This window comes from Macadamia integrifolia, chromosome 6 (assembly GCF_013358625.1).
Source record: "Macadamia integrifolia cultivar HAES 741 chromosome 6, SCU_Mint_v3, whole genome shotgun sequence".
Taxonomy (NCBI): Eukaryota; Viridiplantae; Streptophyta; class Magnoliopsida; order Proteales; family Proteaceae; genus Macadamia; species Macadamia integrifolia.
Genome location: NC_056562.1, coordinates 29,743,217 through 29,769,878, shown reverse-complemented (window position 1 = coordinate 29,769,878; position 26,662 = coordinate 29,743,217). Strand labels below are relative to the sequence as shown.

The window sequence follows — 26,662 nt, the reverse complement described above, 5'->3', positions numbered from 1 at the left end:
GGGGGGGGGGGGGTTATTAAGCAATCCATGGAGTTGGAATAATGAGATGTTGTTATTGTCGTATTAAGCAATCCGTGAAGCTCAATACTCACCTGATCAATTTCTCTATGCGTGCTCCAAATGTCTCCACAGTAAGTGCATCTAGCTTCCTATGGTCAACTACAACCCGTAGGTCTTCAAGACAGGACACCAAATACAGCGTAGACTGATCATCATCCATGGGAGAATTTGCAGCACATCGAGCAATATCTGCAAGTTCATTCATCTGCACCAATTCAAAAGTTGTTTAATACCTCAGTGACCATCAATACTAAATTCAAATATAAGAAAATCAATATTTGGATGCCCTAACTCCTAATCAGAATCAACAACTATCATGCTTTCTTAAATTCTTGTCTGCTCTTTATGAATTAGAATCTTATTGAAAGAAAATAGAAAAAGCGAAATCCATACTATGCCCTATTCAACGTTAAACTGTTCTTCTAAACAGGTTACATGTCCACAACTAACTCCTAATCAGTAACACCAACCATCATGCTGTATTGAATTCGTCTGCTCTTTATGAATTAGAATCTTATTGAAAAGAACAAAAGAGAATTCCATACAATGCCCTATTCAACGTTAAACTGTACTTCTAAACAGGTTACATGTATCAGCTAAGGAAACTTACATGCAATCTGACAAAACGTAAGATTACAAAGTTCCACAAACACTATAGAAGAGTAGAGTTCCTTGGACAGCTGGCAAGTGAAGAGGAAAAGAATCTCATTTAGTTAGTTACATATTTACTCATTATATTAGTACTTTCTATTTCCATGTAATAGCAAGTTAGATAGGAAGAGTTTCTATTTTCAGCTTTGGCAAGTAGGATTAACTTTTATTTGCTCGTAATTAGGAATTTCTAATTCCCCATGTATGGGAGGTTTTCTTGTACTTGTCTACTTAATTATAAATAAAAGGATGGGGGATTATCCCCACACGATTTGAAGAAAAGAATGAAACTTATTGCTTGGGTGAGAGATCCAGTCAACTGAGAGAGTCAGTGATCTGTGAGTTATGGTGAGACGCCATGGGTGAGAGACCCTTCCCTTTTCTATCCTTCTCTCCCTTCTTCTTCTTCCTATCGTACCGTTCTGAGTTTTATTTTTGTGCAAACCTGAGACCAATTGATATTCTGATCAACTGCTGCAGCTCCATGTTTTAATTAAATATATCCCACTGGGTTGCTGCTACATGTTGCTGATTGAAGGAGGATTTCAACAGCTGAAACCTTCAAGGCCTTCGATCTCCCAAGTCCAACAACTGTTGCTGCCCAAGATTTGTAGATCAAACCTTCCCATAGGAACCCCACTCGACTGTGATTTGGTGGCGTTCTGAAGTCTGTCCTCTACCAGAAATCTCCTCAACTAAAACCCTAAATCAAGAACTGGGGAATCTCAGAATTCAGCTCACTTTCATTTGAGATTTGAGGATTGATTCTATCCCTCAAGACCTCCACTTGATGGTAACTTCAGGCCTTTCCCTTCTCTTTTAGTGTGGTTCTTGAAATTAGTTTTTGCTCGGACTTTAGAACCCATAGTTCTGACTGCAATAGGTGTTACACTGTTGCAGTTTGTTGTTTATTTGGCTAGGGACAACTACTACCATTGTCAGATGTTACTAGGGGTTATGAGGGTTGATCTAACCTACGGTTGCCTACTGTTATTACATGTTTTTATACTGAGGTTAAGGCACCGTTTGATAACGGTTCGTTTCAGCTGTTTCTGTGTTTTTCTGTTTCGAGAAACAGAGAAACAGGAACAAAAGTGTTTGATAACTGCATTCCGTTTCACTTATTTTTAGGAATAGAAATAGGAATTTATAACTATTTATGGTTCAAGAAACGGATTACTCGTTTCGCCGTTTCCGGAAACAACGTTCACTCAAAAAAATTAACCCACCCGTGAACCTCAAATGTCGGCTCCACGGCTAGCTGCAGCAAGACTCCATCTGTAACTCCAGTGAACCGTCTGCAAATCTCGTGAGCCCTCTGCATCTCGTGAAAGCAAATCTGCTCGTGAACTCTCTCTCTCTCCTCACTTGCTTTGGATCCTTCCCTCCTTAATCACCGCCACTCTCTGTGCATTCCAAAATCTTACCCTATCTTTCACTTCCCTCTTCAATCTCAGCGACGAAAACCTAGCCACCATGCCGACTTAAACCACTGTTGTGGGGAGTTGTCTCTGCAAAAGTCTCTCTAGCACCTTTTTTTTTTTTTTTTTTTGAATTTATCTTGTTGGGTTCTAAAGATGAGGAAGATGAAGAAAAGCCATCTTGAATGTGGGGTTCTTGACCTTCTTGTTGTAGTTTTCCTCTCGGTTTTTGTTCCGGTAAAGTCTCAGCCAAACTCAAGAGATGTGGCAGCGATGATGGCTTTAAAGCAGAGTTTGAACCCTCCGAAGTCCCTTGAATGGACTAACCCAGATCCTTGTAAGTGGAAAAATGTGGGCTGCACAGCTTCAAGGATATCCCAAATTCAAAATGAAAACCAGGGTCACTCAAGTATTCTTCCTTCTGATCTTCAAAAGCTCACAGCCCTGCAATGATTGGAGTTGATGTCTCCCAACATCTCTGGTTCTCTACCAAGCTTGAGTAGGTTGGGTTCGTTACCAGCGGATTTTCTTACTGGGCTTTCGTCGCTTCAAGTTGCTTCAAGAAACAGGTTTATCAAACACCCAAAAATTCGTTTCTGTTCCTAGAAACGGAAATTTATGTTTCTGCCGTTTCTTGACACAGAAACGGCAGAAACATTATCAAATGGGCCCTAAGTCAAATATCAGTAACTGTTTTGGGTATATTTCTGTGATCTTGAATGGGGTTGGGTAGTTGTTACCAAGCCTTACATTAGGATCTAGCTATTGCACAAAATGTCATGTTCCACATTACTGTAAAAAGGGTTTGAGATGACTTAAAAGGAAAGCTTCTCTCAAGATAAGACCAGATCCCGGATGTATGACCTATATGAACAATTGTTTAACTTCGAATAGGGGTCCAAGTCTTTGAATGAGTACTTCAGAATTTTTAAGGGTATGCATGAATAGTTTAATATCGATCAACCTCTTACTACTGCATTGGAATTATGGCCGGATTACATCATGACTATCAATCTGTTAAGAGCCAGCCTACTTGCTGGAGAAAAGGCACATTCACTAAATGAGATTTTCGCCCATCTTCAGCATATGATTACTCCCTCCATAACTGACATCTCACCTTCTCCCAAGGAAGGTTCTGCATTTGATGTTGGTCGTGGCCAAGGTTCTACCTTTTCTGGGAGAGAGATCATGGTTCATAGGGAGGTCGTGGTCGTGGTCGTGGTCGTGGTCGTGGTCGTGGTCGTGGTCGTGGTCGTGGTCGTGGTTCAGGTGGACAGCAAACTGATCGATCCTCTAGATATTGTTCCTTTTGTGGCAAGCACAACCATACTGCTGAGACATGTTGGGCTAACCATGGTAAACCAGAATGGGCTCAACAATTAGCTAATACCACTGTGATAGATGATAATATTGAAAAGGTGTAGCTATCAACAATATTTGGATTGGAACGGAACCTACGTAGATGGACCTCCAACTCTAGATCTTTTGATAAAATTTGGAATGCCATCTACTTTGATGACTCCTCCAAATTTGACCTCCCTCCAACTTAGGACAGTTGTGGACTCCCCGAGGAACAGGCTTATTGCTGTTTCCTGGGGTCTACCTCAGTCCATTTTGCACACCCCTTCCCCCACCCAGTAGGCTTGTATTCCTAGCCCCTTTCGGGTTGTATATCCCCTCCCCCCTCTTTTCCCCTGTTACTAAATTATTTTATTCATCCAATATATATATATATATATATTAAAAGGTGTTATCTGGCAGCTGGCAGCACCTCCTTTGCATCTTCATCTAGAGTTTATTTATCAGGTGTCATATGTTGAGACGATTATGATAAAAAACTTGAACATATCCAACAGCTTGAGTCATACAGCTACTTCCTCATCCACAGTCAATTTGGCCTAAACAAGTATATCAGATTTTCTTGGCACTCTTGGGATAATTGATTATGGTGCTTCTACCCATATGACTGGTAAGTCAGAATTATTCTCTTCCAGTCTTCCCTGTCTAAAGTTTATAACGCTTCACCTGCAATTCTTGCCAATGGATCCTATACCCACGTGACTGGTCATGGTACGGTTTCACCTACTTCATCCATGACTTTGTCTTCTGTCTTTCATGTACCTCAACTAACTTTAAGTCTTTTATCTGTTAGTCAACTTATTAAATCTCTTAATTGCTTTGTCACTTTCTATTCCTCTTATCTTTTTCAGGACCTTCAGACAAGGAAGACAGCTTGTGAAGGGCTTAAGTAGGCAAGACTCTACCTTCTAGATTGCATTGGACATTCTACTACTGCTATTACAACTACTAGTGGCCTTTTTCCTATTCAGTGGCACTTCGGACATCTATCTTTGTCAAAGCTTTAGCATATGGTCTGAAGTTACAAATCCATGTCTCGCCTCGAGTGTGAAGCATGTGAACTCGAGAATCATCATCATTCATCATTTCCTGCTCATAATGTGTCAGGAAGTCCTTTATTTTCTTTAGTAAATTCTGATATTTAGAGTCTCTATTGTGTCAAAAATAGGTAGGTTTTTCTTCTTTTGTCACGTTTGTGGACGATCATTCCTGTTTGACATGGGTGTATTTGTTGAAAGACTGTTTCGAGTTTCCTTTTGTTTTTAAAAAAAATTATAATGAAATGAAACTCAGATTGATGCTTCCATTAAATTTTTTTTTTTTCTTGGTCTGATAATGCTCTTGAATACACTCAGCATGAAATCCCTAACTTTTGTTTGACTTATTGTATGATTCATCAGACGAGTTGTTCGTATACCCCATTGCTGAACAGAAAAACAAAAATTTATTGGAGATTGCTCAGTGCCTCATGATCCATATGCATATTCTCAAACTTTTTTTTGTGAACCCGTCTCAATGCTTGTTATTTAATAATCGAATTCCCTCTTCTGTCCTAGCTAATTGATCCCCTTTTTTCTATTTTATTTCCGAATTCTTCCTTATTTACTTTGCCACCTCGAGTGTTTGGTTGTGTGTGCTTTGTTCATAATTTGCACTCTTAGGTTGATAACTTGTCTCCCAGGCTATGAATTGTGTTTTTCTTGGTTACTCTAGAACTCATAATGGATACAAATGTTATGTTATAATCCTCTTACTCATCGGCAATTTGTCAACACCGATGTTAACCTTCTTCGAAAAAACTTTATACTATTCCCTTCATGTGCCTAGCTCTACTCTTGATGCAAACACTAATCATACACCTCTTATTCCTGTACATATGCCTTTCAATGATACTCCAGTCACTACATCCCCTGCACCATTGCAAGTGCATCAGTGGCATAAGAAGACAATGTCATCTAGTTCAGCTCTAGTTGTTGTCCAGTACACCACACAGTCTGACCTCAGTGTTGAAGCTCCTACTTCCTCGTCGTCTCCTATTGATTTACCGGTTGTTCTTCCCTAAGGTACCCACTAGGAATCCTCGACTGCTTACCCTATAGAAAATTTTGTTTCAATATCTCACCACCTCTTTTACATAATTTTGCTTTCAAACATTATTAACTAATTCCATTCCAAAAAATCATTTTGATGCTTTATCTCATCCTTGGTGTTAAGTGGCTACGGAAACAAAACTGGATGCCTTACTTTCTCAACAAACATGGACCCTAGTGAATTTACCTCTGGGTAAGGATCTTGTGCGGTTTCGTTAGGTATACACCATTAAGTACAATCAAGATGGCTCAGTTAAACAGCTGAAGGCCTATTTGGTTGCAAAGGGTTATACTTAGATTTATGGTGTGGATTCTTTTGAGACATTCCCACTTTCTATACTCATTTTAACTCAATTCATGTACTTATCTTCTTAGTTGTGAATTTAGACTAGCCTCTTTTTTAGATGGATATCAAGAATGTGTTTTTTTATATGGTGATCTACATGAGGAGGTGTATATAGAGCAATCTCCAAGGTATGTTGCTCATGGGGAGAATTCTCACAAAGTCTGTAAGCTACACAAGGCAATATATGGTTTAAAACGGTCACCCAAAGCTTGGTTCGACAAGTTCAGCTCAATTTTTAATCGTTGTGGTTTCTCATGATGTTATTCTAATCACTCTATATTTGTTCGGCACCGAGACTCTAAAGTGGTCATTCATATCTGGGAATGATGCATCTAGGATGACAAAGGTAAAATCTTATCTATATCAGCATTTTCAGATGAAAGACTTGGCTGCCTTAGGTATTTTCTTGGTATTGAAGTACTATGGAGTAAGAAAGTTATTAGTCTATCATAAAGAAAATATGTGTTAGACCTCTTGTTTGTGACTAGTATACTTGCTTCTAAATCAATTAATACTCATATAAATCCATGCCAAAAGTTTGGGGCAAGTGATGGTGAAGAATTTGAGAACAAGCGTTGATACAGGAGATTAGTTGGGAAACTCATTTATCTAACTGTTACTAGACCTAATATATCATTTGTTGTTGGTGTTATCAGCCATTTTAATGCAATACCCGAAGAAGTCTAAAGACTCACTAGGAAGCAGCATGTTGTATCTTAGGTATCTGAAAGAGGCTCCAAGAAAGGGCCTCATTTATCATCCACAGAAGCATATTGATCGGGTTGGATTGTTTTATACAGACTAGGCTGGTTTGACGACAATAGGCAATCTACCACAAGTTATTGCACGTTTATTGGTGGTAATCTGGTCAAGTGAAGAAGCAAACGACTGTGGCTACTACATTCAGTGCTAGGCTGAGTATAAGGCTATGGCTTGCATCTGAGTTGATGTGGCAGAAATCACTACTTCAAGAGTTGGGTTTTCCAATTACCAAACCTAAGAAAATGTTCTGTGATAATCAAGTTGCTATCTACATCACAAGTAACCTGGTGTTTCATGAAAGGACGAAACAAATTGAAGTTGATTATTACTTTGCGTAAAAAGAGGGTGGACCTCAAATCGATGGTAAGGTTGTTCCATTGCGACTTAGTAGTCGCAGGTTCAAGTCGGGCAACAACCTTTCTACAAAGTGGGGGTAAGGCTGCACTGCATTATGACTTCCCCAGACCCCGAAGTGGCGGGAGCCACATGCACTGGGTACGCCCCCCCCCCTTTTTCTTTGTCACTTTGTGCAAAATGCAGTTATGAAGAAGTTGATTGTTACTCCATTTGTCTCTTTGCAGATCAACTGCGTGATACGTTTACCAGGCCTTTGTTTCGCCTTGCTTTCCTAAAAGACTGTTCCAAGCTAGGCATGGATGATTTATCTGCTCCAGCTTGAGGGGGAGTGTTAAGTCATGTACATGTACTACAGGGGTATTTATGTCTAATCCCCTGCAGTACTGTTGGCAGCAAGATTCTTTGTTAGTTATCCCAATGTCCCTATCATGATATGCTTATGGTGTTTTATGTTTGGCTGTTTTCCTTCCATGTTTGTAATCAGTGAACCCTACTAAGAATACAATAGCTATTAGAAAGCTATTATAAATAAAGGGCAGACCACAATAGACAATAATCTGAATGTATCGTGTTCTGCAGTTTTCTCTTCTTCTTCCATCGTCCCTCTCTCTCACCATCAAACATTGGTTTGAACTAATTATTGTTTATCTTTTTCTACAAAATTGCTGTACAAGCCTATACTTTGTCACTTTCCTTACTTCTTTCTTTATATTCTTTATAATATTCTATTATTCATGTTGAGACTTGAGATTTCAAAATTTTTAAACTCTACAATAATACAACATATCAAATTGCTGTTCTTATTGCATATATATCTCTAAAATCCCTCAATTCTTATTTTATTGTTGAGCTTCTGCATTGATTTAGAGTTAATCACCCCCTGATCCGGCTTCACCTTTTCTTTGTTCCTATTAATATCTTGCACAGAACTGAGTTTAACCTGTTCCTCTTAAGCAAGTCAAAAAACAAAAACAGAATAGAAAAGATGGTTAAGAAGAAGATACCTGTGGAAGATCTTCATGTTCAGAATATGCACCTTTTCCTGCCAATAACAAGTCTATATGGCTGGATTTTGGAGTCAATAATGGAGATCGAGGAGTCATGCTACCTGCAGATGATGTTGTCATCCCTTGATCAGATTTAGGACCAAAACGTGTTTTACAAGACATCAACGGCAGACCCTTTAGGTCATCCATGAAAACAGAATCATCAGTCTCAGGGAGGCAATCAAGCATGTCCTCTGAACCCCTGCAGGACCAATCACTGAGTTTTGGAGATTGACCATCAGATTCTTCAGTAACACTTGAGTTTGAAACTTTTGCAACATCTGGGCTTCCTACTGCATTCTGTAAGTCCTTCTGTGAAAGGGACTCAATCATTTTCTCAAGAGTTTCGGCAATCCTGATGAGACGCTCATTAACCCCAAAACCTTTTTTATCACATCTATCAGCAATTGCACATATTCTTGAATGGTCTTCTACATGAGAGGTTGGAACTTCCTCCTCACAAATGCGACAAATGATCGAAGTATCATCAAAAAGATTCTGCTGATCACCCCAGTAGCCCCAAGAAGCCTTGTGCTGGTGCTTGGAAGGTTGGGAGGTATGTCCAGGGGAATCCTTGGTGGGAGGATGCTCAGGAGGCTTAGCCACAACTGCATCAGACCTTTCTCTCCTGTTCTCTGACATCTGCAAGGAGACCACCTGTTCAACCTTCGCTGAAATCTCTTCTCTCTGGTTCTTTGGAGCTGGAGACGATAGTTTCTTCCAAGAAGCAATCCGGTCCTTGCTTGCAGGGGATTCAATGTTCTTTGGAGATTCTGCATCAGGAGGTGAGAGGAAATTGGGCTGCACCGCATGTTCTCTCTTCCAATCCAAGGCATGTTGCTGTTGACTATAAAATTTCCTTGCAGAGGCCGCCTTTGAGCCCCTAGCAGCATTGAGGCGTTTCACCTCCCTTCCTGTGCCTGATGGAGCTTGTTTATCTGCAGAATACAAAACTCTAGATTGACGAAGACCAAGAGCATGCTCATCCTCAGCTAATCCACTTTCCTTGTGGAACTGCAACAATCGGGTACATCTGGTGAGGATGAAAAGCATTCGTGTGTGCAGCTGCTTAAGCATACCCATAGGAAGCTCCTGACGTCGATCATCCAAATCCTGAACTATACCTTCACACTGAAGCCAAAATTCACCAGGTGTCATAACCGCACAACGGCGTGCCAAAATCAGCAAATCCTCAATGGTTTCCTGCCATTCAAGATGAGTTTCTGCATTCTTTTCAAGAATTCCAACCAAATCTCCCGCAAAAATTTCTAGATCAGAGTTCACTTCTTCTTTTGCTTTGTCAAATTTTGCCCGTATGACAACCAAAACCTCCTGTACAGCATAACGTAAAATATTAAGAACATTAGAGAAAACTAGGGGCAACATTGCACAAATAGCAAGGACAGCTGCACGGCAACATGCCAACATCAGCACTGGAAACAAATAACAAAACAGAACCGATTCCTTGATGGAATAAAAAAGGAAGCATACATAGCAACCAGAAACCACATTGTCTAGTTACCTCCAAATTATTTAAACCTCGAGGTTTCCAAAATGGGAAAGGCCTTACACCTTTGGAGTTCAGTTCATGAGAGAAGCTCTTTATATCAGCAGGAAACCTTTTCCTAGGAGCACTTGTAACCCGAAGTAGGGCTTGAAAACGGGGAGATTCAGACTCTTTTGGTGTTTCACAGTCATATGAAGTCTACGTATACAAATATTTAACCTCTTCAGTAGGTAATAAAAGAATCATAATTTAGTCGAAACATACAAGATAAAGGAACAAAAAACAACAATAAAGGAAAAATAACTAATAGTACCTCTGGAGTAAAAACATTTGTACTTCTCAAGCCTCCAGACTTGCCCCATGATGAATTATATTGCCCTGGAGGAGATATCAATGAATAAAATGGGTCTTTTGGTCAATAAACTTAAAATCCCTCAGCAATTAAATGCACAGACAATTAATAATAGAATGCATAAAACTTCTCTTTAGAAGGGCATGTAAACAAAGAGCAAGAGAGGAGAGGAAGAAAGTAACAATTGCCAAGGAGTAAAGCATGGACTGCAGCAAAATCTCCAAAACGGAATGGAAATAAATAACCAAACTTTAGTGGTTTTTCCATTCACAGATTCAGAACACGATTAAGGTACCGGTGTAGGTCTTATTATTTTCATTTGGTCTATAACAATCTAGTAACAGTGTTCCATTTGTTTGTCAAGTTATCAATTCCATTTCAGCTCCTAAAAATCCATTTTCAATCCCCAAATTGAAATGACACTAATAATCAATACCTCATTTCAGCCCATGTTAAAAGGTAAACCTGAATGGTGGTTGTTAGATGGACTTGAACACAAAACCATCCAAACTACACATACCTTGACCACTAGAAAAGATCTATTCTCAAGTCAATAACAAATCTATGTATCTCAATATAGCTCATAATAGATACTAAAATACCTACATATAGTCTTTTATACTATATAACATGTGTATATATATATATATATACAAGTTGGTCACAGATTCACTTGGAAACAGCCTCTCTTGCAAAGCAGGGGGTAAGGCTGCATACATTTGCCCCTCCCAGACCTTGTAGTAGCGGGAGCCTCGTGCAATATATATATATATATAGTCACCAAACTACTAGACCAAGCTTCTGAACAGAAAGGCTATGATATACAAAAATATCATTTCATTCACCAGACCAGAATGGCCACAGAAACAAAATTTATAACATTTTTGTGTAATTGCAGAATTCACTACTCTTCCACCTGTAAAAATAAGGAAATAACCTAATCCCCATGCTCTAAGATTCTTAATTTTCTCCTACTGGACTAAGAGACAAATACACTTGAAATTTTTGGAAAGGACAAAAAGTTTTCAGGATAAATTTGCTTCAAGTCCTCCAGTGCTCCAAAGGGCAAAGGATTTGCTTTTATTTTGTCCATTTATCCTTAAGAATTTGAACAAATGAAATAACTGGACTTCTGCATAAACTGGGTCATTGAATCAATCTTTACGTGTGTAAAATTAAAGGGAAAAAATCAATGGAACTCCTTTGATATTCTCCTACTGGTTCCACAATCCAAACCCACCTGAAATCTCTAGAAAGAACAAAAAAGTTTTCCGTATAAGCTTGCCTCAATTCCTGCAGCTCTCCAACCATAAGGTAAAGGACTTGTTCTTGTTATTTGGAGTTCGGCATAAACCGGGGATCATGTAATTAGTAGAGATAATGTGGGAACAAAGCCATCGTTAGCACCACCATAAATCAAGCTATTACGGTCCTGATAGAACTCAACCTCATAAACCAGCTTACAAGGTGAGGGGACCCAAGACCATATCAACCCACATCAAATCCCATAGGAAACCGACGTGGGATCAGGCCCCATAAGTTGATATGGGATCGTAACATACCACCACGCTTCCGAACCCGACGTTCACGGCAGCCCACTTCGGATCAGGTAGCCCTTTCTAGGCGACTCTCACTCTGCTCCAGGGTTTCTGCCTGGCGGCAAGTAGCCCTTTCCTAGCAACTCTCACTCTGACACCATGATGGGGACATCAAGACGTACAGCCGAAGGAAGAAGAAGACCCAACCTTCTTTGTGGTTGGAGGATTAGAAGAAGGAAGAAAAAGAAAAGGAAGGCTCGATCCAGCCTTCCCAACGCTGGATCGAGTCCTCTCTTTCCTTTCTTTGCCAAGATTGTGTAGCCCCCACCAAATCGGATATGTTAGTAGTTTTATTTCCTAGGATTTTGCCAAGATTGTGTGGCCCCCACCAAATCTAATATGTTAGTAGTTTTATTTCCTAGGATTTTGTTTATTTAAGTTTTTAGGTCAATTAGGAAACTAAATAAATATCCTATTGATTTCTTTTTAGAAAGTTTCTTTGTTTATGAAATAGCATTCCTAGAATATTCTTTTCTTTTTAGTAATTAGTCTCTTATTTATGTAAGGCCATTGGCCACGGAATGAATTATTGAATGAAGAAATTTGAAAGAAAAGAAAGCTCCCAACCCCCCCACGATTCATCCTTCTTGCTGCCCTCTCCCTCTTCTCGTTTCTAATCTCGCCCCTCCCCTCTTTTTCTCGCTAACCTCTCTTCTCATCTCTCTCTTTCGCTGCCACTGTTCCTCTCTGTTGCTACTGCCCTGCTGCAGCCGTTGTTCACAGTAACTGAAGGTCTCCTCAATCGAATAAACCCCACCTGGGTTGCTGCTGGTCTCCTCATCACTAACTGGGCTGCTGCTGAACACTACACCATTGAGCTGGACTTTTCTCCTGCGTCAAATAAGGTGGACTGCACCTCTGTTTTGAAGGACTTCGGCTTCTCCATTTCTTCTCAGATCGGGACAGCAAGAAGGTAAGTAAAGCCCCCCTGCTCCACATCCATTGACTGCCTATTATCCCCATTATCTCCCCCACTGAAATCTGAAATTAATCTATGTTTTCAAACTATCTATTTTCTGCTGAAACTTGAAATTAATCCCTGCTGTTTTTACCTTATTAGTTGACTGATTTCAGAGAACTGCACGGGTTGCTTATTATGCTTAGTGTCTTGATTGATTTGCGCTAAACCTAACACATATTTGCTGCCATGTTCCCTTCCCCATACCCCCATTTGACCCTTGGGTAGTTTAAGTGTTTTTCATGCTGAGATTATTATTGACCAATGCTGCCCTGTTAATTAGTCTATTATCTTGCATGTTAAATCTGTACTTTGCTGAGCAACTTTGAACCCAACCCAATTCAAGACCTATGGAGTATTCCTTACTCCAGTGGATTGACCCCTTGTAGGAAACCTAGTTGCCTAGGCACCCTCCCTACATCATCTTGATATCAGAGCATGGTTTTGTCTAGGTTTAGGGTAATTAGGTACTGTTGTCCCTTGTTTACATGTCTTACCTTTTGAGGTCTAGTCTCCGTCACCATCTGTCCGTGGTCGAGTCTAAGCTAAGAGAGCGATACCATAGATTAGAGGACACCCTTTTCTTTCTTAAGTTGGCGGGACCAAATAGCATTGGACGCTATTCCCTCCAAAAGCATATACTTGAGAGGGAGATTTCTGACCTTAAGATTGAGAGGGCTAACTACCTATCTCAATTAGAGACTCTGAGTAGACCTTGAGTCTTTGGTGGCAACCATATCATTGGCAGCCCATCTCCTTATGTCCACTCATAGTGGTAGAGCATACCAGGATATGTCTGACCCCCTTAGCACCTCCACCCAATCTGAGCAACTGGCTGAATTCATGAAAGCCGTTCAAGCCATACAAGAGACACAAGCTGTCCATCTCCAAGCCCTTACCGATAAGTTGGCTGCCCTTGAGACAAGTGCCCAAAATCTTGATGGACGGCAAGGCCGTAACACAACTGGCACTGAACCTAGGGGCAGAGGCCCTAACCAAATAGGGGATAACTTTCAAGGCCTAAGGCGTGGTAGGGATCAGGGTAGGGGTCCAGGCCCACCGCCAAGACGCCAAACCCAATATGGAGATGATGAGGGTCATGAGCATCATCATAGGGGTTTTGATGTCAGACGGATGATTAAGGTAGATGTCCCTACCTACGATGGTCAGATTGATGCTATGATCCTTCTGGATTGGATCAAGCAAATGGATAGGTACTTCAATTTCTACGATATGCCAGAGGAAGTCCGCTACCGATTTGCTAAGTTCAAGCTTATTGGAGCTGCCCAGGACTTCTGGACAGACCTAGAGTACCAGGAGGACCACCTAGGACTTGAGCCAATCACCACCTGGGTAGAAATGCAAGAGCGGCTCAAGAGGGAATTTTTGCCCATCACTTATAGACTCCAGTTGTTGAATGAAATGAATACCCTGAAGCAAGGGAAGTTGACTGTGACCGAATACATGAGCAAGTTCAATGAATTGAAAATTAGAAGCCGTAATCTGGAGGATGTTGAGCAGACACTATCCAGATTCCTTACCGGGCTCAACTCCGAAATTCAGTCTCGTATGGCACCCCACCTGGTGCGAGACGTTCCACAGGCCTTCAGGATAGCCCTTGAGGTGGAATCCTCCATGAGAACTTATTCTCAGAGGAAGAGCTTCCAAGCTGGGGAGTCCCAATTTAGAAAACCACCCGAGGCTCAACTGGATTCCCAAAACCCCCTGTTGCACCACAGTGGCAATTTGACAACAAGGGTAAAGGAATTTTGGGAGAAGCACCCAAGAGTAGTGGGCAACAACAGTGCTTCAAGTGTCGTGGGTTTGGTCACTTCTCCAGAGAGTGTCCCAATAGGAATCTTTATGTAGGAGAGCAGACCCCTGAAGAAAGTGACCAAGAGGGTTTTCAGGACTATGAGTATGAGGACCATAGGCCAGATAAGACCATATCTGATGAGGATACCGAGGAGGCCGGTGACCTCAAGCTCGGCATTGTGCGTTGCATGGTCTCACAACCTAAGAGTAGCGATGATTGGCGACGAACTAATATTTTCATCACTTACACATGTCATCAGGGCAAGAACTACAGCATCGCCATAGACAGCGGGAGTTACATGAATGTGGTCGCCAAGAGCGTTGTTGCTCGAATGGGCCTCAAACCTGAACCCCACCCCAAGCCTTACAAGGTTGCCTAGGTTGATCAGTCCACCATTCCCGTTAATCTGAGGTGTTTAGTTCCCCTACACTTTGCAAGATATGAGGATCGAGTGTGGTGTGATGTCCTAGAGATGGATGTTGCCCACATCATTCTAGGTAGACCCTAGTTATATGACCGGGATGTCACCAATTACGGGAAGTCTAACACCTATGTCTTTGAGTTCAAAGGGAAGAAGATCAAACTGATCCCCAGTGCCCCTAGGGAAGTTAGGGTTCCAGAACAAGGGAAGTACATCCAAACACACCCCCCCCAAAACACTCAACATTTTAAATCAACAACAATTTGAAGGAGAGTGTCACGAGTCAGGGGTGATTTATGCTCTAGTTGCCGTACAGAGTAATACCGATAGGTCACGCTTATTCACTGAGGCCCCTAGAGAAATGCAACCCTTGTTGAGGAAATTCGAAAGGTTATTCCCTAAGGAACTACCTGATGAGTTACCGCCTATACGTGACATCCAGCACGATATTGACTTAGTTCCAAGATCCTCTCTCCCGAACTTACCCCATTACCGAATGAATCCCAAAGAACACGCCGAACTCAAACGGCAAGTGGATGAACTGTTGCAGAAGGGATTCATTAGGGAAAGCCTTAGCCCGTGTGTTGTACCTGCCTTGCTCACGCCAAAGAAAGATGGCACCTGGCGTATATGTGTTGATAGTAGGGCCATCAATAAGATCACCATCAAGTATAGGTTCCCTATCCCTAGGCTTGATGACATGTTGGATATGATGGCCAACTCTTCGATCTTTTCGAAAATTGATCTCAAGAGCGGGTACCACCAGATTAGGGTTAGGCCTGGAGATGTGTGGAAGACAGCCTTCAAGACAAAGGATGGCCTCTTTGAGTGGTTAGTCATGCCTTTTGGCTTGTCAAATGCACCTAGCACCTTCATGAGGATAATGAATCAAGTGCTTCAACCATTCATTGGCAAGTTCCTTGTGGTTTACTTTGATGACATCCTCATCTATAGTAAGACCTCGTCTTCCCACTTAGATCACTTACAGAAGGTTTTTCATGTGCTCTTACAAGAGAAACTCTATGTCAACCTCAAGAAGTGCACCTTCATGAGTGATCAAGTCATCTTCCTGGGATTTGTTGTATCAGCTCAGGGAGCATCTGCTGACCCTGAGAAAGTGAGAGCGATTGTAGAGTGGCCTGAGCCAACTAACATTCATGAGGTACGAAGCTTTCATAGTTTAGCCACTTTCTACAGAAGATTCATCTACCAGTTTAGTTCCATTATGTCTCCTATCACCGATTGCATGAAAAAGGAGTTTCAATGGACTAAGAGTGCTACGAATGCCTTCAATGAGATTAAAAAGCTTATGATTGAAGCTCCAGTCCTGCGCCTCCCAGATTTCTCTAAGGTCTTCGAAATGAATTGTGATGCATCTGGTATTGCCATAGATGGTGTCCTAGGACAAGAGAGCCACCCTATTGCCTATTTTAGTGAGAAGCTTAATGAAGCTAGGCAACGATATTCCACATATGACAAGGAATTCTATGCGGTTGTCCAATCATTGCGTTATTGGCGACATTACCTTTTACCGTAAGAATTCGTGTTATTCTCTGACCACCAAGCTCTGAGATACCTGAGTGCCCAAAAGAAACTTAACCAGAGGCATGCCAAGTGGGTTGAGTTTCTCCAAGAGTACACTTTTGTACTCAAGCACAAACTTGGTGTCAAGAATACTGCTGCAGATGCATTGAGCCAGATGAACATGTTCCTCATTCGCACCAATGCTAGGAGTCAGGCTAGTGTGCTACTCCAAGCAATGAGTGTAGAGGTTATAGGGTTCGAGCAAGTCAAAGACCAATACCCCAACTGTCCTGATTTTAGTGAGCCATTCACTTCCTTGAGTGAAGGCAACCCGGTCAACCGCTCGGACTACCTACTTAGGGAGGGCTTCCTTTTTAAAAGAAGCAAGTTGTGCATTCCCAGGACTTCACTCCGAGATTTCCTGATCTAGGAATTGCATGCTGGGGGAGTCGCTGGCCATTTCGGTCGAGATAAGACCATCACCCTCGTCGAGGACCGATTCTTTTGGCCAGAGCTAAAGAGGGATGTTGCTAGAGTTGTGAGTCAATGTAGGACGTGCCAGACTGCCAAACAACAAAAGCAAAACACGGGATTATACACTCCCCTACCCGTTCCCCATTCCCCATTCCCCTTGGCAGGACCTTAGCATGGACTTCGTGCTTGGTCTGCCAAGAACTTCGAGAGGCCATGATTCTGTTTATGTGGTTGTGGACCGCTTCTCGAAGATGGCCCATTTCATCCCATGCTCTAAGACCTCCGATGCATCCATCGTAGCCAGAATTTTTTTTAATGAGGTTGTCAAGTACCATGGGTTGCTCCTCATCATAGTGTCAGATAGGGATGTTAAGTTCACTAGTCATTTTTGGAGGGCCCTATGGCGGATGATGGGCACGAAGCTCCGTTTCTCCTCTGGTTTCCACCCTCGAACCGATGGCCAGACCGAGGTTGTCAATAGGAGTTTAGGGAATTTATTGCGTTGCCTCATAGGAGAACACCTTACCAGTTGGGATCGAGTCCTTAGCCAGGCTGAGTTTGCATATAATAGTTCTAAGAACCGTACCACTGGTCTGTCCCCCTTTGAGATCTATTCAGGATACCAGCCCCGAGCACCCATAGACTTTATCACAGTCGTGTCTAGTTCCAGGACCTCCCAGTCAGCCGAATCTTTTGCTCAGCATATACATGATTTGCATGCAGGAATAAGAAGACAGATAGCACTGAGCAATGAGCAATACAAATCGAAGGCAGATGTGCACAGAAGGCTACAAGAGTTTCAAGAGGGCGATATGGTGATAGTAAGAATCAAGCCACAACGTTTTGTTAGGGGAAAAGCGAGCAACCTACATGCTCGTAGCACAGGTCCGTTCAAGGTACTCAAGAGGATAGGTGCCAATGCGTATGTTCTTAATCTACCAGCTAGCATGGAGATCAGTAATATTTTCAATGTTGAAGACCTAGTCCCATACTATGGTACCTCTACCTTTACCCCTTTCTATCCTGATGACCTTAAAAACTTCCCCTTCAACATTGATGAGACTTCAGAGCCAAGCCAACCACTTCCCCCCACCTCATTACCACCTGTGCCTAAGGTCACGAGAAGAACTAAAGAAGTTGAGGAAATCCTTGATGAGAGGATTGTGTCCACACACACTGGAGGTTCTAGAGAGCTCTTGGTCAAGTGGCATGGATGTCCAAAAATTGACAACACCTGGATCACAATGCAAGAAGTCCAACAACTCAACCCAGACCTACTTGAGTATTACATGAGCTTTAATTCACCGGAGGTGAATTCTTCCAAGCCGGGGAGAGTTGATGGGGACATCAAGACGTACAGCCGAAGGAAGAAGAAGACCCAACCTTCTTTGTGGTTGGAGGATTAAGAGGAAGAAAAAGAAAAGGAAGGCTCGATCCAGCCTTCCCAGCGCTGGATCGAGTCCTCTCTTTCCTTTCTTTGTCAAGATTGTGTGGCCCCCACCAAATCGGATATGTTAGTAGTTTTATTTCCTAGGATTTTGCCAAGATTGTGTGGCCCCCACCAAATCTGATATGTTAGTAGTTTTATTTCCTAGGATTTTGTTTATTTGAGTCTTTAGGTCAATTAGGAAACTAAATAAATATCCTACTGATTTCTTTTCAGAAAGTTTCTTTGTTTCTGAAATAGCATTCCTATAATATTCTTTTCTTTTTAGTAATTAGTCTCTTATTTATGTAAGGCCATTGGCCACGGAATGAATTATTGAATGAAGAAATTTGAAAGAAAAGAAAGCTCCCAACCCCCCCCACGATTCATCCTTCTTGCTGCCCTCTCCCTCTTCTCGTTTCTAATCTCGCCCCCTCCCCTCTTTTTCTCGCTAATCTCTCTTCTCATCTCTCTCTTTCGCTGCCACTGTTACTCTCTGTTGCTGCTGCCCTGCTGCAGCCATTGTTCACAGTAACTGAAGGTCTCCTCCATCGAATAGACCCCACCTAGGTTGCTGCTGGTCTCCTCATCAATGACTGCTCCACATCCATTGACTGCCTATTATCCCCATTATCTCCCCCACTGAAATCTGAAATTAATCTCTGTTTTCAAACCATCTATTTTCTGCTGAAACATGAAATTAATCCTTCTTGTTTTTACCTTATTAGTTGACTGATTTCAGAGAACTGCGCGGGTTGCTTATTATGCTTAGTGTCTTGATTGATTTGTGCTAAACCTAACACATATTTGCTGTCATGTTCCCTTCCCCATACCCCCATTTGACCCTTGGGTAGTTTAAGTGTTTTTCATGCTGAGATTATTATTGACCAATGTTGCCTTGTTAATTAGTCTATTATCTTGCATGTTAAATCTGTACTTTTCTGAGCAACTTTGAACCCAACCCAATTCAAGACCTATTGAGTATTCCTTACTCTAGTGGATTGACCCCTTGTAGGAAACCTAGTTGCCTAGGCACCCTCCCTACATCACACCAGGTTGCCCCTTCCGAGCGCGGGTTGGGCTGAGGATCGGCTGCTCTAATACCGTTGTTACGGTCCTAGAAGAACTCAACCCCATAAACCGGTTTACAAGGTGAGGGGACTCAAGACCATATCAACCCACATCAATTCCCATAGGAAACCGATGTGGGATCAGCCCCATAAGCTGATATGGGATCGTAACACAGGCCCACAAAATCCTCCCGCTTTACTTCAATTCCTTCAAAAGTTGGTCCCCCAGCAAAGTACCTTAAGACATTAAATAGATCCTCAAAAATCTATTTTCACACTCCTTTCATAGGCCTCTCAGTTTGTAGCCAAAGGATTTTCTAAAGAATTTACCCTTTCACAAGAATGAATCACTAGATAAAAGGCGGATAACTCCTGGATTTCCTTAAGTACTCCAAACGAACCAAAAGAGAAATAACAACAAGAAAAAGCAGCATATATGATATACCAATGCAACTTAACAATAGAAAAAATTATTAAGAGTTTTGCTTCCTCCCACCAAATGGTATAGTGATCCAAGACTAGAAGTCTAGAACCCATTCATTAATAAAGTGATCGACTATGAGAATTTATTGATCACTGACAACTAAATGTAAGCATCCAATGTACTAGGAATTATTTTTTCCCAAACAGCCCCTATTTCAAATTCTGATAATGTCACATCATTCAGCCTGAACATAAGCCAGCCTTTTTGATATCCACACACCACACAGGACTCTTAAAACTGTCCTGAAAGATACATACACTTCTTCAGACCCCCTTTCAACATGGGCCACATAATGATCACGCCCCAGCCATGATGTTAATTGTTATTTTAAGAACATAATTCGTAGGTAATACCAACTCCCAAGTGGGAACCACCCCATAAAGTCAAAGCAAAAGGTGAAAGACTTTCCCACCCTGTTCCATTGGTTCCTATAAAAACAAACCTTTCACCAGAGCAAACCACGAGTATGAGAAAATTGGCTAACCCCACCACATAGGAACAAGGAACCTCATGGAAAGTATTCTACCTCATGAAGATGAGTTCTCTCTCCCATATCTCCAATGCCAATTGCTTACCCTATATTGTCTTATTTATCACCCTTAACTTTCTAATACACAAATACCCATAGGGATTTACCATCCCCAAACCAATGCATACTTGAAAAGACATTAAATACCTATATAAATTGGATATGAACTCAACCCATCCAACATCTTGGATAGCAATATAAAGTAAATACGCACCCTGACAAGAGAACAGCTGACGGAAGTAACTTCTACCTACAAGATACAACTGGGAAAAATGAACTTTCAATGGGTGTTACAAGGGGATCTTATCATGGATATTCATATAAAACCCACCCAACTCTGAAAAATCTCAACACAAGATATGTCCACTTAAGTCCCTCTTCTTTTATGAACACAATAGACACAAGTGCTCCTCTATATTTATCACATGGCATCTAAAATGATTACATTAATCAAATGGCACCATATACATTACACTGAATTTAGCTTCTGTTTTTTGAATGAAAATTTGTATAAAACATGCATAAATGCTCAATCTGGTTGGTTTTAAGTTCTCCCTTTTTTAAGTAGACTTCTAATCAAATAGTCAATCATTGAAACTAAACCAAACCATGTTTGTCCTATACTTTGCTTTTTTGCATCCAAACAAATACTAGTCATGTGCTCACCTTGCCAGAGAAAATCCACTTCCACTGGATGATCTCATAATCGAGTAAACTGTGACATTATTTAATTATTTATTCTACCCAAAAAAAATGTAACATAGTATTTATGGGCATCAATTCAAATAGGAAGCTGGTTTTTGTTATCTTCATACAATTTGTTGTCGATTTTGTTATTCAATTCTTGCTGCAGCCTCTCAATAAACTACACACATACATTTCACCAGATCCTATTTGGAAACTGAACAAATTCTTCCTAAATCGTGCTACCATGCATAATTGCATATACATCTATACAAATCCAATAAGAAGTCTACGAATGAAGCATTCACAGCCACTTAAAGCAAACAGAAAACATAGCAATCATGAAGAAATCCTCCATTAACTAGTTTTAAGAAATTTATTACCCATAGATTTTGGGTTCCTTATTGTATGGCCAAGTAGTATAAGCATTTCCAAAATAGTGAAAGAAACAATATTACCCTGGACTCAATAGCCATGTAGATTCATACCCATTTCAGTTGAGGCGTCAGCATTCTTGAGACGAGATTGGACCTGAACATTTGGGCTCTGATCTCTCGACTGTGCACTCTCAGTCGACAAGCTATCGCTGTGGCTGCCATTGTCCACCCAACCACTAGAGAACGCATTGTCCATAGAAACCATCTTATTTGTTTTCGGAACCTCCTTCTTGCCAGAACTCTTCCCAACAGCATCAGGCCTCGACAGATTGCTGGAACTAAGAGTGGACCCCTTGTCTGCACGATACCCAAAGAAACTCTCCTGCGGCAATGGCCCTGATCTCGTCTTTATTCGGTTCAAACCAAGAGACGATGCAAGAATGGGTGAAATGGAAGAAGGCGCCTCCTTTACGTCGGGAACATTTCGCATTTTGGAAGACGAATTGGCAGCAGAACTGTGAACTGCCGTCGGTGTCTGCTTCGACGGAGTCTGAGCTTCTTTCCCTTTGGTCTCCTTCTTCTTCTGCTGTTGCTGTGAGAGACCACCATCTTTAACCTGCGTCTGTCGACAAACAGAACCAAAGCTTCCGCTACTGCTCCCGATCTGCTGCTCTTCCTTTACTGATTTGACCTTTTTCTTATCCGATCTGACAGGAGAATCCGAATTTACAGTTCTTGGACTGTTCGATCCGTCGGGGCTTGACGAACCTGATTTCTTTGAAGAGAAAAATCTTCCCTTAAAAACCATACTTAACGATTGATTTTCACTTTAATTTGCCGCCCCCAGCAGAGTCGCAGGGCTTCTGAATCAAATCATGGAAGACAAGTGACTTTGTAGAAACAAAAAATGCCCTAATTTCGGAGTATAGAAGAAGGAAGAAGGAGAGGAAGCGGAGACAGCCATGTCTGAAAGCCGCGATAGATAGTAGAGCTGCTTCGAAGTAACCAAGACTACGGTATGACTGGATTTCAGCGTAAAATGACCAGTCTAAGTACATTAATAAACTAATAATTATTGGATTATCAGCCAAATTTAAATTAATTGATTACCAACCACACTAATTAAATTTTATTGTCAGTAGTTTGACGATAATACCCTTTTATTTTTTAGTATATTTTATGGATTGGCCTTACCGATTTCTGGCCCGAACCAACGAAACCGATTAAATATCGAATCAAACTTAAAATTCAGATCAAAAGCAGATAACTTGATAAAAATTCGATACAGCCCAAAGTACATAAAAAAAAAATAATAACCATCATGTTTTGTACTCACTTATTTTCAAATCAGAACCAGTAAAACCAAACCAAAACCAATTAAAACAGACCGATTGACATCCCTAGTGTTTGATTCTAGGTTAGGAATTAGTGATATCAAGTATTTGTCACATGTTAACCCTAAAATTAGCCATTGTTGGCAAACCAGGTTTTGACTAGGAAAATTAGGCCGTGTTTGATCAAAAGATTAAAAACCTAATCAATAGTCATGGAGACTCGTTCTATATTAAAAAATGACAAAATTGGGACCAAATCATACCGAATCATTCAAAACTCGTTTGTTTTGCCCAAGTCACAACAAAATGACTAATTCTTGTCAAAAGATAAAGTCGGTATTTTCTGAATAGTTTTGAATTAAAATATATTCCAATGATATTAAATATTCAATGACCAAAGTCTTCTATATTGAATCTAACGACTATTGAATGTATACATCTAAATTTTAATTAAAAAAACATGATTCATGACCATGACAGCTCCAAGTCGGATTTTGTCACGTTCATTCAAGAGACAATGAATGATAACCTTCACAAAAAATAAAAAATTTTGAAAAACAAACACTTTTATTCTATCTTGTCTCATTTAATTTATTTATTGATTATTTATTTGGATTGCCTGAAAAATACTAGTATGGAAATAAGAGGGACAAATTTAACATGACTCACCTGATTTTCTGTGACTCGTTCCGACTCACTAGGATTTAAAGAGGACGAGTCGAGTCATAATACCTGGTTTTCCAACAATGAAATTGGCTATTCTTTTTGTTAAATCCATTATTATTATAATAGAATGATGTGGTGATTAAGAAAGGCATGTGCAATCCAAGTGGGAGATGAAATAATTTCCACCCATTTGGTCCAACTCTTAGGGCCCGTTTGGTATCGTTTCTGTTCCAGAAACGCCGTTTCGTGTCAAAAACGAAAATTTCAGTTTCTGTGTCAAAACGCAGTTTTTAAACAAAAAATGGTGTTTCAAAATTTCAGATTTTTATCGAGATTTTTTTTTTTTTTTTTTTTTGTAAAATGGAACGAAACTGGGAAGACGGAACTCCATTTTGGAGTTCCATCCAATTTCGTTTTTTCGGTTTTTTTTTTCACTTTTTGTTCAAAAAAAACAGAAACGGACCATAAGTGCACCAAACAGAAGATTCCGTTTTTTTGTTCCAATAGAACGAAAAAACTCCAGAAACGTTTTTTTGGAACGATACCAAACAGAGCCTTATATGTTTTGCATCTGCATCTAAGACTAATATGTAAGGATTAAGTATTAATATAATGGATTCAAATAATCGCTTTAAGAATATATATATATATATATATATATACGCACGGAATATATTATCGACACTCTTAACATATTAAATAATTTGTAATATTACTTATTTTGCCTAGTTAGCATAACAGGTTCTTTCTTCTGCAAGGATAAATCTTGCTATTTTTTTTATAACTACAAAATGATATTCAAATATTTAGATTTTTTTTTTTTAATTGAAAAATCCATATCCACAATCCCTAACTTAAAAGAACTTTATGAATAAGACAAAAGACAATCAAAATAATGTTACAATTTCTAAATACACTTGTCGATATGTTCATTTAGATAATCTTATATTTAAAATATGATTATCAAGAAAGCCCATCATGTTTGGAAATTAAAATTCTAACAAATAAAAATATGTGAGTCTAAGTGTCAAAGAAAATAAGATAATGCAATCATATTCATCAAACAAAAAGAGATAATGCAATTACCATATATCATGCTGATTTGTTGGTGACATCTCCATATAATCAATGCTTGATTTACTTTAAGCATGACCCTTTTGATGGTAATATTGGTAACACATATAGTTACATATATCTATATAACTTTACAATTTTCCATTTGGTAAATCATACAAGATAACTGAAGATTTTCTCAAAATCCCTCTAATATGTTAACTTAAATTTTGTCATTTACATGTTTTACCTTTTGATAGTTGGAATGATGATTAGGATATTGACTTTGTTGGACATATTTGGTACTTACATGTTCTAACTTTAGATAGTTTGTAATTTTGCTTAGAACATTGACTTCATATGACATATTTGGACTCAGTATGTACTTATCCATTTCGAACAATTGGAAAGATGGTGGTATTGATTTCAACGTTTATATTCCAACCAGTGTGATTTTAATTGGTGTATGTTTTTTGACCCATATGACCACAAAAGGTATATCAACAGGTAAAAATCGAAAATTTATAATGACAATAATTAAGCAAAAAGCATCGGAAACGGTTGCGTTGGTAATCTTATCAAGGAGTTTCAAATACTTGCCACATGTCAAATGTGACAATACTTGAATTTTGTGGGCAAGTAAATCCATGTCCTTTGTTTATATATAAAATTCCAATGTAAATAAAGTTTGTCAGATTATAAGATTTGAAAATCAATGTCACACCCCGCCCGCACTAAGTCGAGTCGGTGATTGAGTTAACATCGATTAATTCATAAACTTGTCATGATCAACAATGCAGTACTTGCAATATAATATACATCTACTAGTCTAATAATAGACCTGTATATTCAGCGAAAGACCTATTCATGATAATACTTGTAATTGGTTCCCAAATATTTGATATCCAAATTGAATTATAAATGTTACATACATTTGGGCCAAAGGCTTGATATATATACAAAAATACAACAATTTAAACATCAAGTAACAAAAAGGGAATACATCAAAAGAATAAAAAATAATCACTCATAAGTCATAGCTGTCATGCAGTATAATCCTCGCACGTGCAATCGGCACCGTGCTCGAACTCATCAGAGACCCACCAGTCCTCAGATGGAAACTCCACTGTGGGACCCAGCTCCTAATCACCAGGTGGGTAACCTGTAAAATCACCTAAAAAGAGTTGTGCACGTGGGATTAGCTCATTAGTCCAGTAAATGGAAAAGAATACCACACAAGGCAAATCACACAAAAAATATAAAACAAATGCACTTATATGCAATTCATTTTAATCTTATTTACCTAACAACATTACTAGGTCATAGATTCTATGCTACTCACAACCATAATGCGTATATGCCCAGGGTATGAGCCACGAACCCCATCCTGCAATAAGTCCATAGGGTTGTCGGAGAAGGCCCACCGTTGATACCAAAATTTAAGATGCAAGCCAATTCCCATAAAATTTAAATGTCTGAAAGTAAATGGGTGACTCCACATGAAATAAAAATAGTACGATCGGTCTTCTAAATATATCATCGGGGTTACCGACTGTCCTAGCGATCAGCCGTGCGTACTTCTAACTGTTGTAGGAGTTTGACAACCGCCACCTGATGCTTCCCCCAATGATCCCCCAACAAGTAAACCCCTATTGGGAAGGGTCGTAGCACAAGGGTAAATTACATCCTAGCCACATGCCTTTATATGAGCATAGTACGATTACATGATGACATCGTGTCCCATACTAAGTGCCACCATACACTCGTTTCTAAGCCGTCTACGGCATCTAATCTAGCATATATGTCATGTCCAAATGAAATTCTTCCATCACATATATCAAGACATAAAGGATATTTATCATAAAGCAAAGCATAGCATATTATGTAAATGCACATACAATGCGTGATATGACACATGTGATGTATAGTCTACACACAAGTGACATGATACATAGCCAGACTAACATATGTTAAATGATGCATAACATTCTGAAATTAAATCAGAGTCCACTCCCCACTTACTTGTATATATGCACAGTGTTTGTACCTGGTACAAAAAAGATCTAATGTATGGATATGCGTATATTGAGTGTAACCTATCATAAACATAATGGTTTATCATTTCACTATTTTTGAGTCAAAATCATCATGTTTGAACACTAAGATCAGATTTAGAATCATAAATGGGGGTTATCCATCAAATTTTGATCAATTATGACAATTATGGAAAGACAGGTGGGCCAGAGCCAAAGACCAGTGGGCTGAGTAGCCCGTCAATTTCAGCCCACCGGTTACTC

The 26,662-nt window shown here is 40.0% G+C and overlaps 1 protein-coding gene across 2 annotated transcripts in view; it reads right to left on the bottom strand.

The window, feature by feature from the left end:
* LOC122081125 (probable serine/threonine protein kinase IREH1) overlaps nt 1–22,331 on the bottom strand; it is a 41,594-nt gene extending 19,263 nt beyond the window's left edge. For both annotated transcript variants that reach the window (XM_042648106.1, XM_042648107.1), the window contains exons 1-5: nt 21,424–22,331; nt 9,913–9,977; nt 9,615–9,797; nt 8,051–9,424; nt 93–265 (exon numbers count right to left, since the gene is read on the bottom strand). In XM_042648106.1, the coding sequence (XP_042504040.1) occupies nt 93–265; nt 8,051–9,424; nt 9,615–9,797; nt 9,913–9,977; nt 21,424–22,120 (2,492 nt within the window). In that variant the 5' untranslated portion in view covers nt 22,121–22,331. The remainder of the gene's footprint in view (nt 1–92; nt 266–8,050; nt 9,425–9,614; nt 9,798–9,912; nt 9,978–21,423) is intronic.
* Between the last annotated feature and the right edge of the window lie 4,331 nt (nt 22,332–26,662).